Source organism: Engystomops pustulosus, chromosome 3 (assembly GCF_040894005.1).
Source record: "Engystomops pustulosus chromosome 3, aEngPut4.maternal, whole genome shotgun sequence".
NCBI classification, from domain to species: Eukaryota; Metazoa; Chordata; class Amphibia; order Anura; family Leptodactylidae; genus Engystomops; species Engystomops pustulosus.
The window spans coordinates 101,541,406-101,554,643 of NC_092413.1; the positions used below are offsets into that span (position 1 = coordinate 101,541,406).

At 37.7% G+C, this 13,238-nt stretch overlaps 1 protein-coding gene across 40 annotated transcripts in view; it reads left to right on the plus strand.

Annotated features, from left to right (window-relative positions):
- Window positions 1-13,238, plus strand: part of TRDN (triadin) — a 478,227-nt gene that overhangs the window by 316,868 nt on the left and 148,121 nt on the right. For all 40 annotated transcript variants that reach the window (XR_011854160.1, XR_011854161.1, XM_072141623.1 and 37 more), the window contains 6 exons: window positions 2,501-2,545; window positions 2,686-2,733; window positions 3,519-3,566; window positions 5,705-5,821; window positions 10,869-10,913; window positions 12,303-12,350. Coding sequence is in view for 38 of the 40 variants with exons in the window: in XM_072141623.1 (XP_071997724.1) it covers window positions 2,501-2,545; window positions 2,686-2,733; window positions 3,519-3,566; window positions 5,705-5,821; window positions 10,869-10,913; window positions 12,303-12,350 (351 nt within the window). In the remaining 2 variants the exon portion in view is untranslated. The remainder of the gene's footprint in view (window positions 1-2,500; window positions 2,546-2,685; window positions 2,734-3,518; window positions 3,567-5,704; window positions 5,822-10,868; window positions 10,914-12,302; window positions 12,351-13,238) is intronic.

Here is a 13,238-nt window from a genome sequence, read left to right on the forward strand (position 1 = left end):
AGCATCGGGAAAAGTTCGTCTCGAATAACGAGTACCCGAGCATTTTAGTGTTCGCTCATCTCTAGTCTGTACTCTATCATTACAATCTCACACACATCTTGGTCCTTTGTGGCAAAAACATGATCCTTGCTTCACTGTATCATATACTTATCTTGAATTGGCGATGCAGGTGACACCATTTCTCAGCGCAGGCGCATTTATCCGTCTTTGTTTTCATCTGAGTAAACTCCGATCATGTGACTGGTCACATGATCTAGATCACTTCCTGCAGCTGACTGGTCACATGATCTAGATCACTTCCTGCAGCTGACTGGTCACATGATCTAGATCACTTCCTGCAGCTGACTGGTCACATGATCTAGATCACTTCCGCATATGTGTGATCCATTCCACCACATGCCATCTGCAGCTGTCAAATTAGCAGGTAATAGGGTTTTGAGCATATGTTTGTGTGGGGGCGGGGATTGTTCCTATGGGCGGGGGGACCCCATATAAACAGGACCACGACGGTATTGAGCCACACACCCCTGAGGAAGTCACCGGAGCAGGTGACGATACGCGTGGGGTTCGCTCCTCTCTCCTCCTCCCCACTCCGACCTTGCCTTTCTGCCTCTCTTACCTTACCATATGGATCCACATTAGGTACCGTATACTTCAGGCATTTAGGCTACTACATACAGGACTGTTGGGTTCATTTATTTTTTGCACCGGTCACTTTATGTATGCACATATTGCCTGTTGCAATTTGATGTTATTCAGCTGTATTTAGTACTTCCCTCATTGTCCTGCATCACACATTTGTCGTTTTGACTTGGTCGGCTTGGGGCTGGGGAGCCCAGGACACACTGGTCCTGGGAGGTCAAGTACACCTTGCATGGTGCACTTTTTAAGTGTTTTTATTATGTGGTTTTGTTGTTACTGTGTTTATGTATATGTATTAACCGGTTAAGGACCGGGCCCTTTCCTGTTTTTTCATGTCCATTTTTCACTCCCCACCTTCAAAAATCTATAACTTTTTTATTTTTACACGTAAAGAGCTGTGTGATGGCTTGTTTTCTGCGTAACAAATTGCACTTCATAATGATGGTATTAAATATTCCATGCCATGTACTCGGAAGCGGGAAAAAAATTCCAAATGCAATGAAAATGGTGAAAAAACGCATTTGCGCCATTTTCTTGTGGGCTTGGATATTACGTCTTTCACTGAGCACCCCAAATGACATGTCTACTTTATTCTTTGGGTCGGTACGATTAAGGGGATACCAAATTTGTATAGGTTTTATAATGTTTTCATACATTTACAAAAATTAAAACCTCCTGTACAAAAATAATTTTTTTGATTTTGCCAACTTCTGGCGCTAATAACTTTTTTATACTTTGGTGTACGGAGCTGTGTGTGGTGTCATTTTTTGCAAAATTTGATAATATTTTCAATGATATCATTTTTAGGACTGTACGACCTTTTGATCACTTTTTATAGATTTTTTTAGATTTTTCAAAATGGCAAAAAAAGTGCCATTTTCGACTTTGGGCGCTATTTTCCGTTACGGGGTTAAACGCATTGAAAAACCATTATCATATTTTGATAGATCGGGCATTTTCGGACGCGTCGATACCTGATGTGTTTATGATTTTTACTGTTTATTTACATTTATGTCAGTTCTAGGGAAAGGGGGGTGATTTGAAATTTTAGGTTTTTTTATTATAATTTTTTTTTTTAAACTTTTTTTAATTTTTATTTATACTATTTTTCAGACTCCCTAGGGTACTTTAACCCTAGGTTGTCTGATCGATCCTATCATATACTGCCATACTACAGTATGGCAGTATATGGGGATTTTCTTCCTCATTCATCAGCACATTGTAATGAAGGGGTTAAAACGAAATAGCCTCAAGTCTTCGGAAGACCCGAGGCTACCATGGAGACAGATCGCCGCCCCCCGATGACGTCACGGGGAGCGGCGATCCCACGGGGAGCGGCGATCCCATATCTGTTTGAGGCTGCCGGCAGCTTTGCCGGCAGCCCACGCTGTAAAAACACCCGCGATTGGTGCTAGCCCCGATCGCGGATGTTACCGGTAAGCCTTTGCTGCAATATGCAGCAAAGACTTACCGGCTATGGAGAGGGCTCAGCCCGTGAGCCCTCTCCATGCAGCGCGACGCGACCGCCGCCGTGAATACACGGCGGGCGGTCGCGAACCGGTTAATAAAGTTTTTTTGATATTACCTTAGTCCATCATACGTATCCTCTCTTTTGTTCTTTTGTTGGTAACAATTTATAACATTGCATTTTTGTACACAAAGTGTAAATGCAAGCTTAACTTAATATTAGCACAATGTCACACAAAAGGGGATTTTCATTAAGGATTAGAGCGCCTTAATCTTGGATGTGAGGGGTAGAGAGTATGGTGGGCGTGAATGCCCCGACCCCCCATATTTACTATAGTCTGTACCAGAAAACTGAGCTTTGTTTTGACCAGATTACTTCCATTTCTTTCAGATGAACAAGTTTTCCAGGTGCATGACATTTTGCTTCCTCAACAAGGTAATTTTTAACCTTTACTTAGCTTTTAATTTGTATGTCTAAAATAATCTTCAGCTTTTAAAAAAAATCTTTCTAGTAAAAAACAACATTAACATATGTCATTTTGTTATCCACTCTAAACATTATATTTTCTATTGCAGAAGAACCTGAAAAGCATCTTGAGACAAAGCCTATTGAAAAAATTGAAGGTAATAGTTCAAAGAACTGTGAGATAGGACAAGAACTGTATGGCAAGCGTAAAAATAACTTGCTGTGTCCACCATATAGAACAGTAAACAGATAGTCAGTGGCCACCAATTATACAAAAATTGAAGATGAAAAGAATGTTGACTTTCACTGATCTAATGTTATATATGCTGTGTTCTTCACATATAAAAAAGAATATTTTATAGTTGTATTTTTAAATTATCAAGTTAGATGTCAAAACTTTTTATATTTTTTATAATTTTACAATTTGTACACATATTAGAAGGATATTCAAATTACCGACATGTAACATTTACAATATCCATACAATATGTCATTTAGATGTGTGTCTTCCCTCTATGAGTCATGTCTGTGTCAAGCCTCTATAGACATTTCAGTTTGGGAGATTAGAGATACAAAAAGGTAGTTAAACATTAAGTGAAAATCAAGAACATAAAATAGTCAGCAAGAAGAAACCCAGAATACCTTTGAAGCATTTTGAACCTCTGTTGCCCAGGCACTTTACTTTGGGGAAAGTATTTTATATGACCTTGGGAAGCAGAGAATTGTTAAGAAATAGAATATGAAGATAAGCACTGGACCTTTAAGTCTAAGTTATGTAGAGCAAGAACTGTATGCCAAGGATGGTAAGTAACAGTGTCCACCAGAGAAAACAGCACACGGATGGTCACTGACTCCCATTTCTACAAAAAGTGAAACTGGATATGCATTGTGCCCCTGAGAAAGTTGTCTTGAGCTTGAGTAAATCATGAGTTTCTTTTAATAGAAACTGAAGAAAAAGAAATTGTAAAAACAGCTCCAGAAGCAGAGAAAGGTAAAAGTTTTTTTTGCATTTTATTTTACTGTCCTCTTTTATGTCCTTTTTCTTACATCTAGACTATGGTATCTCTTGATCACTGGTATAATACATTGCAACTGCAATACTCTAATCATTTGTATATTGCTAATAAGTGTAAGTAACTTAAAGGGAACTACTCACCAAATTTACCCCTCTTTTATGTAAAATCTTGCCATCTACCTATAAAAAATCTTCTCCAAACTTATGAGAAAATGAAGCTGCAGGAAGAGAGTTACTTCAGGCACCTTTATCTTCAGAGCATCGCTGATTCAATTGAAGTTTGTATAAGTAAAAAAGTTTTGAAAAGTTAATTTTAAACATTAGAATAAATAAAACATAAATAAATAAACATATAAGCCCCTAAAATGTCACTTTCCCATACAAACACTTAATAAAGTCACAAAAACCTCCAACATATTTGGTATTGCCGCATCTGTAACAATCTGTATAATAAAACAGAATAATTACTGGACCCGCACGGTAAACGACAGAAAAAAACCCCAAAAAAACTTTCTGAAAAATAGATACTTTTTAATCAATACCCTTACAAAATGCTCTGCAAAGTAATAAAAATGGTACACACTTTAAAATAAGACCATCAAAAAGAACAACTGTTCCTGCATAAAATAAGCCCTTAACCAGATTCGCCAGCCGAGAAATAAAAAGTTATGCTTTTGAAAAGATAGTGATGCTAAAATGAACAAGATTTTCTCCAAATTCGTTTTTTTTTAAGTAAAATAGAATAAAATACACCCCCCCCCCATATATTTGGTATGGCTACATGCGTGACAAACTGTATAATAAAACACAATTGTTACTGTACACACACAGTGAACCCTGTAAAAAAGAATCCCAAAAAATGCTCTATTTTTTTTTAATTAATACCATTTAAAAAATTCTCTAAAAAGTAATTTTAAAATGTTAAGCGCTCCCAAATAAGACCACTTAAAAGGACAATGCTTCTCACAAAAATAAGCCCTTTATCAGATTTCTCAGCCATAAAATTAAAAAAGTTATGCATATGAAATGATAGTTATGCTAAAATTAACAACATTTTCATCAAATTACTTTTTATCAAAATTGGGAAAAAATGTTTTAAGAGTTAATAAAATCTCACCAATTAGCTATAGATGCCTTAAAATTATATACCAGAAAAGTGCATCTTATGTGGCAAAAAAATAAGCCCCTATAGGTCCACATTAAAAAAATAAATTTGACAATGCAAATCTTCTCTGAATGCTGCTCCTTCCATTTAATACCCAGGCGTGCGGCCATACTTCAGTTTACTAAAAAACTTTGTGTAGCCTTTTTTCATGTAATCCATTGCACAATGAATCCACCCAAAATGAATGTATTGTCAAAAAATATTACAAATTTAGACTGCACCTCCATTTTGATTTAACCCCAATAAAACACCTCTTAAGCATTAACAAACTTCCAAAAAGTGCTTTTTCATGCGTTATGGAGTGTAGCTTCCATAATGCGGTAATTTACCAGCGTATGATAGCGCCAGCGTATGATAAATATCCCCCCATAGGGTCTATAACCAGAGGCCAATCCACAGATTTATCAAGCCGCCTAAAAGTAAGAATGTTCTTAGTTGCCCATGGCAACCAATTACAGCTCAGGTTTCATTTTGCCAATGCTCATGAATATTTTAAATAGTTGCTATAATTGGTTGCCACGGGCAGCTAAGAACATTCCTACTTTTAGACAGCTTGATAAATCTGCCCCTATGGGTGCACTAGTGCATGATGTGCTCTCTGTCCCTTTAATCAAGTAGATTGGCCTCTGGTTATATCCTGTGTCCGGTGCCCTGCCATGCTCCGGGATCATTTTACACTAGTTCCTGCCTAGAATTGCACTATAACCAGTGCTGGCATGCTCCTTCACGCACACTTGCCATAGAGGGGGTATGAGGGCAGATATAGTCACAAACCCATTGTATCAAACAATTATATATTCATATGAGAAGTGCTTTCCTTTCATTATATCAATTTTGTATAATCTATTTTTAAGTATATGTTTAGAAGGTTGTCCATACATTATTATGTAACTTTGTTTACATCCAAATTTCTATCAAAGAAATATATGTTTTTTTATAATTTTTGCAGGTCAAACAAATGCTCTTCTTCAGATATTAGCTGCTCTCCAGGACTTTCAAGAAGGGATTGCTCGACTCGGGGGTGACTTAAATCTTTCTTTGTATCCATTATATGATATTGGCACAGGTAAAGTAAAAAGTAAAATACTTTGAAAACTCCAGTACATAGAAGATATAAATGTGTCATTCCTAACTTTTCCTCTTGGCTGGACATAATATTTTATATTATGATACATTTACATTAAAATTTATTATGATCTGGGAGTAACTACCAATTTACCAGCTAAGGTGTGTGTGGGGCTCGGCAAGCGTTTTGGACACTGTGAAGGGGTTGTGGATTTCTTAGTCATTTCTTTTCCAGACCAAATAAAGTTGCTTTAATCTTTCCCCCTAACTTAGATCCTTATTCCATACCCCTTGTGTGGCTCTCCAGCTCCAGGGCATCTTTTTTATGTACTGGTATCCAGAACTGGTTGGCATGTTCCATCTTCATCTTAATGTTCCTTAGTGGGTGGAGTAATGCACCAGGAAGGTGAAGCTGATCACACATGCTTTCTATTCATAGGAACTCACTCTAGGATAACTTCCAATATGAGCTTTTTTAATCTCTTTAGGGCATAGCTAGTCAGTACGTTAAGGCTCAGCCCTTTTTTTAAAAAAAAATCTCACCAGTATCTCTTCCAGTGGTAATAGCATTTCATCACTTTAACTTATCCCTGTGATTTTAAGATTATTTTGTTGGGAGAAGTTTTAGTTTATGATAGCAGTATCATTTTGCTGATCAGTTAGTTTTTTGGGGGGTAAAAATTAAAAAATTTAGGAAAAATTTTCAGAGTATCAAATGATTTACTTTTTTCTTTTTTTTATTGTAGACACCTTTTCCCATTTGTCTTCTTTGTATTTCTATAATTTGTTTTACGCTTCCTTTTTTTAATGAATGTTAGAAGGTTTATAGTTTTAGTAGCAATTTCCGAGATTTGAGAAAAAGCTAAATATTTGGTGACCAATTTAGTTTGCAAGTGCCCTATAGAGGCTTATGTACTATAAATTCCCACAGGTGACAATTCATGAATGTAACATTTCAAACTATTCAAATCAACAGTTGGGAAGTCTGTTAACCATTTAATTCCCTAAAATAATAATAATAATTCTTTATTTATATAGCGCACACAGATCATGCAGCGCTCCACAGAGTTTTCCAAACCCTTCAACCCTAAAATTTAAACAATCAGTAGGTATTAAAGTTAAATATACATTCCAAATTTGTTTTATCAAATATGCTATTCAAGTGCCAAATATATTTTGCCCAACTCATGCCACTTTATACTCTATATGTGGCAATAATCTACAGGCTGGGCATACAGCAAGGCTGAGAAGGGAGGAGCAAAATTTAGCTTTTGGACCTCCGTTTTCACTAGTTTCAGTAGTGCCATGTTGTGTTATTAGAGCCACTGAGATAACAATACAATAGAAACCCCTGAGAAATTATACCAGTGGCGGACTGTCCATAAGACCCATCTGGAGAAAAGGTGAGTTCATGTTTTTTTATTTGTATGCACTGGGGTGGGGAGGAGTTGGCTGTATACAGGGGGAATGGCTGGTTGTGTAAAGAGGGAAAAATTACTTTATACTGGGGAGGGGGCAGACTGGCTATATACTGGGGGGGGCTTTCTGGCTATATATAGGGGGCAGGCTGGCTGTATACTGGAGGGGCTGTTTGGCTGTAAACTGGGGGTGAATGGAAATATACTAGGGGGACTGACTATACTAGGGGGACTGGCAGGCTATATACTATGGGTTGGCTGTCTATATACAACAGGGGTCTGGCTGGCTATATACTACACAGGCTGGCTGTATGCTGGGATGGCATGCTGGCTGTATACTGGGGGGCTTGCTGGCTATATACTGGGGGGCTGGCTGGCTATATTCTGGGGGCTTGCTATATACTGGGGAAGGCTGGCTGGCTATATACTGGGGTCTGGCTGTCTATATACTGGGGGGCTGGCTGTCTATATACTGGGGGGCTTGCAATATACTGGGAGGGGGCTGTATGGCTATATACTGAGGGGGGGCTGGCTATATACTGGGGGGATGGCTGGCTATATACTGGGAGGCTGTCTGGCGATAAACTGGGGGGCCTGGCTGGCTATATATATTAGGGGGTGCAATATACTGGGAGGGCGGGGGTTGGCAACTAATAATAGTAGTTTTAGTCCCGTACCTAGGAGGCAGTTTTATTGTAGTTATATTCTTGTACATAGGGGGCAGTATTATAGTAGTTATATAATTGTACATAGGGGGCAGTATTATAGTAGTTATATTCCTGTACATGTAGGGTATAATAACAGTAGTTATATTCTTGTACATAGGGGGCAGTATTATTGTAGTTATATACTTATACATAGGGGGCAGTATTATAGTAGTTATATTATTGTACATAGGGGGCTGTATTAAAGTAGTTATATTCTTGTGCATAGGGGGCAGTATTATAGAAGTTATATTCTTGTACATAGGAGCAGTAGTATAGCAGTTATATTCTTGTACACAAAATAAAGTATTAAAATATATTTTACTTAGGGGCAGTATTATAGTAGTTACATTATTGTTTATTGGAGAAGGTATTGCAGTATTTTTTACTGTATATAAGTCAGTATTAAGTTGTGTTCTTTTAAAAAAAAGGAAGAATTATTCCTGTGTAAGGGAGGCAGTATGAGTCTCTGTGGTGTACATGTTGATTTTGGACCAGTTTGTATGGAGTTTAGTAACTCCACCAACATCAGATGGCAACGCCTACTTGTTTTGACCCCTGCCCACAGAATGGGACCATTTTTACATTTTTTTTCCAGGGCAACTTTCAATTCCCAACTGGAACTGGATATCACAGGGGACTGAAACTAGATTTCTAGAGATCACAGGAGACAGAAAGTATTAACCAGCAAGGAGTCCAGGATAAATTTGGCACTTATAGGAAACTAGGCTCTGCCTCAGGTGGAAGGAGCAAGCAATTACAGGTCCAGAGTATTAACTCTTGCAGGACAGAATCTGAGGGGTGTGCCAGACGTAAACAAACATTAAGGCACAGTTCACACACATATCACCGCCACCTACGGATAGTGCAGCATTTTGGCACAGACATGACAGTACCCCCCCTTTTAAGAAGGGCCACCGGACACTCACCATTTCCACAGAGATTGAGAGGCGGCAATAATCCATTATCAATGGTAACAAGAACATTATCAGAGCACAAGGTTTTTTCAGAGGAATTGGTCTGAGCATCATCTTGCACAGCCTGTTGCACTGGATGAGATAAGCTGAAATCCCCAGTCCCTGGGGAACTATCAGTCTCACAGTTGAGAGGCCTGTACGGGGTTAATGACACTGCGGACTCTTTGAACCAGTCTTTGAATGGTTTATCACCAGTATAAAAATTGTCCAGGTAGCGGTGGTAGCCCTGGTCCAGTAGTGGATGCAACAAATCACAACTACCTTCCCAGTAATAACCAGGAAAGGGCATTCTGGGTGCTCTATTCTGCCATCCTTCCCTTCATATATCCTGAACATGTATGCATACCCTGATGTGCTCTAGCTTATTCATCTTCACATCATATGGTGCCCTTTTATTGGGCAGGTACTGGTAGAAATTAATTCTCCCTCCAAATTGCTTCAGGGACATTTCTATGGACACTTGTTTTGCGGGTGAACATACATGGCAGAAAATGGTCTAATATGAGCCTGACCTTAAATAAACAATCATAACTGGGGTCATATCTGGGTGGGCACTGTGTGTTGGTGGCATAATGCATAAACTTATGGATGGCATCAAAGCCCATCCTACTCATGGCCATGCAGAACATTGGGGTGTGGTACAGAATCTCTGTGCTCCAGTAGTCCCTGATTGATAGCTTCTTTACTAGCCCCATAATCAGTATTAAGCCCCAATACTTCTCTATGTCTGCTGCACTGATAGGGGTTCACCTGTGGGGTAGTGCATAAAAAGAAGTGGGGTTTGGGGCAATATGTTATACAGCATAGAGATTAGTGTGGACTACAATTAAATTTATTTGCTCCTCATTGAAAAAAATATTTAAAAAGTCCACATCTCTGAGCCATGCTGTGCCAAATTTAATTCCAGGTGACCCATAAAGTCTGGAACCTGAGGGGGATAATTATCTGGGGCTACCCATGTCGGGTCAGTTGATGACCCAGGCACTTCTCTCATAAATTTTTCCTTATGACATAGAAAATGAAAGAAGATAAATCAGCCATTGATCAAATAATTATGCCTAACAAAACTTTCAGAAATTGTGAAACATGCAATGTATTCTATAAAGTTGATTGGACTGTGTGTAATTTGACCTATATAGGATGTACGGCAATAAAATAAAAGAACAAAATGCAAAAAAATATGTCTCATTTTTTTTTAATATAAGTTTTGCATGTACATCAAGGTTATGTGTCTAATTTAAAGTTTTCTGGCATTAAAAGATTTGTAAAAGTTTTTTCTGCAAACCAAGGCATAGAAAACAGCCGCCGCCTATTGGATAGAGAGGGCTTCAGGATTATGACGTTAAACCCAGTGATACCATATGGCTTAAACATTAGAAATAATTAGATTTTAATCTGCAAATGTGTTATTAGATTTGTAGTCTTTTTTGTAAAATCTTGAACATCTTATACTGTATATCAACACGATATGCCTTTTGGTGTGTGTGTATATGTTCATGTGCGTGAGCATTTTGTATCTATGATTAAGAGTCTGTGGTGATGCACCTTATTTTTCTATTGTTGGTCAAATACTATTTCAATATGAAGGAAAAATAGAGCATTCATGTTTTAATGCACTTGTTGGGAGTTGTGCAGGTCGATTTTCTGGCATTTAGAAATTTTGAATTTGCGTCTTGAATACAGCGAGTCAAAGGAAATTGCACCAAAAGGTTTAGCTGAATTATGTTCGAAGCGCTTTAATTTAATTTGACAGTCATTTTTTCCAGCAAATGTATCAAAATATTGCATACCTTACTAAGAATTCCGCACACAATACATACCAACAGGCAAAATATGATTAAATAATGGCAAAATATAGTGCAATGTTTTTCTTGAAATGATTGATGCAACAGGAGAGTGGTGGACTTACATCTACTTAACAATTCTTTTCTATTTCTCTTTTCCTTTAGAAACACCAGTTAAAAGTCATGAAGTAGAACCAAAGCCTAAAAAAGGTATTGGGGCACATTTACTTACCCGGTCCATTCGCATTCCAGCGGCGGCTTCTCAGACGAGCGTTCGGGTCTTCCGGCGGTTCATGAAGGTCCTGCGCCCGATGTCCGCCAGGTGTCCTCACCAAAAAAAATGGGTCATAATAAATAGTGTCAACAACATCTGAAACAATGGATCAAAAATCACAAATAGAAAAGCAGATGTTATGCAAAAAGAAATAAATTTTATTTAATTAAATCTAACATAGAAGTAAAAGCAATTAAAATTCCCAATACTAGGGAAGAACATTAGATCCCCCAGAATCCAGCCCCAATATGAGATACATCAAAAGTGTGACTAAAAATAATGCACAAATTTAAAGTATAGATATAAGGTGCTTGATGGAGAGCATGAGTATAGGTAAATAAGATAAATAAGGGTCACATTACCACAAAGAGAGTGCCGTGCTGGAAAGGCCGGGGGGGTCACAGATGCCCCACGCGTATCGCCCGTCAAGCGATACGCGTGCTTACACCAGGAACTGTGAGTTTTTCAAGGCTTGTATGCCAGTACAAGCCTTGATAAGTCCTCTACTCTGTCTATATAATAAATAACAATTTAAATGAATTGTTCGATATTAGGAAAACGTGTCTAATCCTAACATTATGATGATTGAAAAGTTACCGTAAAAATAAAATCAACCTAGTGAACATTAAATGAGGACATGAAATGAAATCTGATTGGCAGAGATTATTCGAAACAAAATATGTACAATGTATTCCATGTTGAAACTAAAATTAAACATGGCATTTTGAAGTTTACCATATGGTAACTCAGAATTAACCACTACAATTTTTGATTGTTGTTGCAAAAATAGAAAAAATCATTGAAAATTCCAGATGGATAGAAGTTGTCTATATTAAAACTTGCTAGTGCTCAGAGACTTGTATAGGAAATCGCTATATTCTTGAATAACAAACTAAAGACAAAATATTAACATCTACATTTAATAAAATATGCATTATGGGTGGATTTATCACGGCTTGAATGCCTAATAACAGGTGTACAAGCCATAATTTAGTCACCTTCATAGCGCAGAGCTGGGAATTGTTACTTTTCTGACTTCTTCGCTGCTTGGGCCCTGGAATGCACCCCCCCCCGGGGCGGGGTTACACTAAATTTAGCTTACTTCAGGTTTAGTGCCGTTTTATGCCAGGCTGGTCTGCACCTGGGTGGAGTTCTGGGGTGTTGTGACTTTCTGGCTCAATATATCATATAAAACAGCATATAATACACCCCCCTTCTATATTTGATTCGTAAAAATATATTTAGTCCATCATGTTAGATAATGTATATTTGGTATAATAATAATTTAAATACTATTTTAATACTATTTTAATTGTATGTATCAGGAGTACCACTTAAAACACAGAAGAAACAAAAAGTTGAGAAAAAGAAAGGTATGTGCAACTATCTAACATTTAAAGCTGTTCACACTCCCTTTCTGAAGTGAAGATGGCTACAGTAGGTAATAAGCTGATCATCACAGATCTGACTCCTGGGAAAGCAGAGGGCCAACTGCTATCTTCAGAGAATGTTATAACCAGTAAGACATTTATTTTGCAACAAATTATGCAGGAGAAGTCTGGTACTATCTGGTAGTTGTTTAAAGAGGATATGTCACCCAGTTCAAAAGATACAGCCCTATATTATATATAAATTTGCTTCTAAAAGCCCGTGTAGAAGTAAACATTTATTTAAGTGGAGGGAGGGGTTGCATCTCTGTGCTGTATGAGTATAAGTAAATTATTCTTTGTTATTAAAGGGGTTGTCCGCTATCAGCAAATAATTAATATGGTATGTATACAATTTTCCAATATACTTTCTGTATCAAGTTCTTACTGGAAGCTTCTATGTTTACTTCCAGTGGATAGGTAATCTATCCATGGTAACACAGGTGCACGACTCGTTATAACACACAGCTCTGATTACTCTCTGTGATACTAACGAGCGGTGTGACCATTGACAGATTTCTATCCACTGGAAGTAAACATAAATGTTTTTTATAGCAGGAAATCAGGAAGAGATCTAGAAAACCATGAAGAATTGATACAGAAAGTATATTGGAAAATTGCATAACTTTTCCTTACACAAACCATATAAATCATTTGCTAAAAATGGACACGCCCTTTAAGCCTTGTACAAGCGTGGATAAAGTCACAACTCCTGCCATATGGTCATCAATTGAAAGTTTTTCCCTCTTACAGATATTGAGGCCATGCCGGGTATGGTCACTTTGGTACGGTGCACTAGTTATAGCCTGTGTCTTTTCTTGAACACTTCTGGAA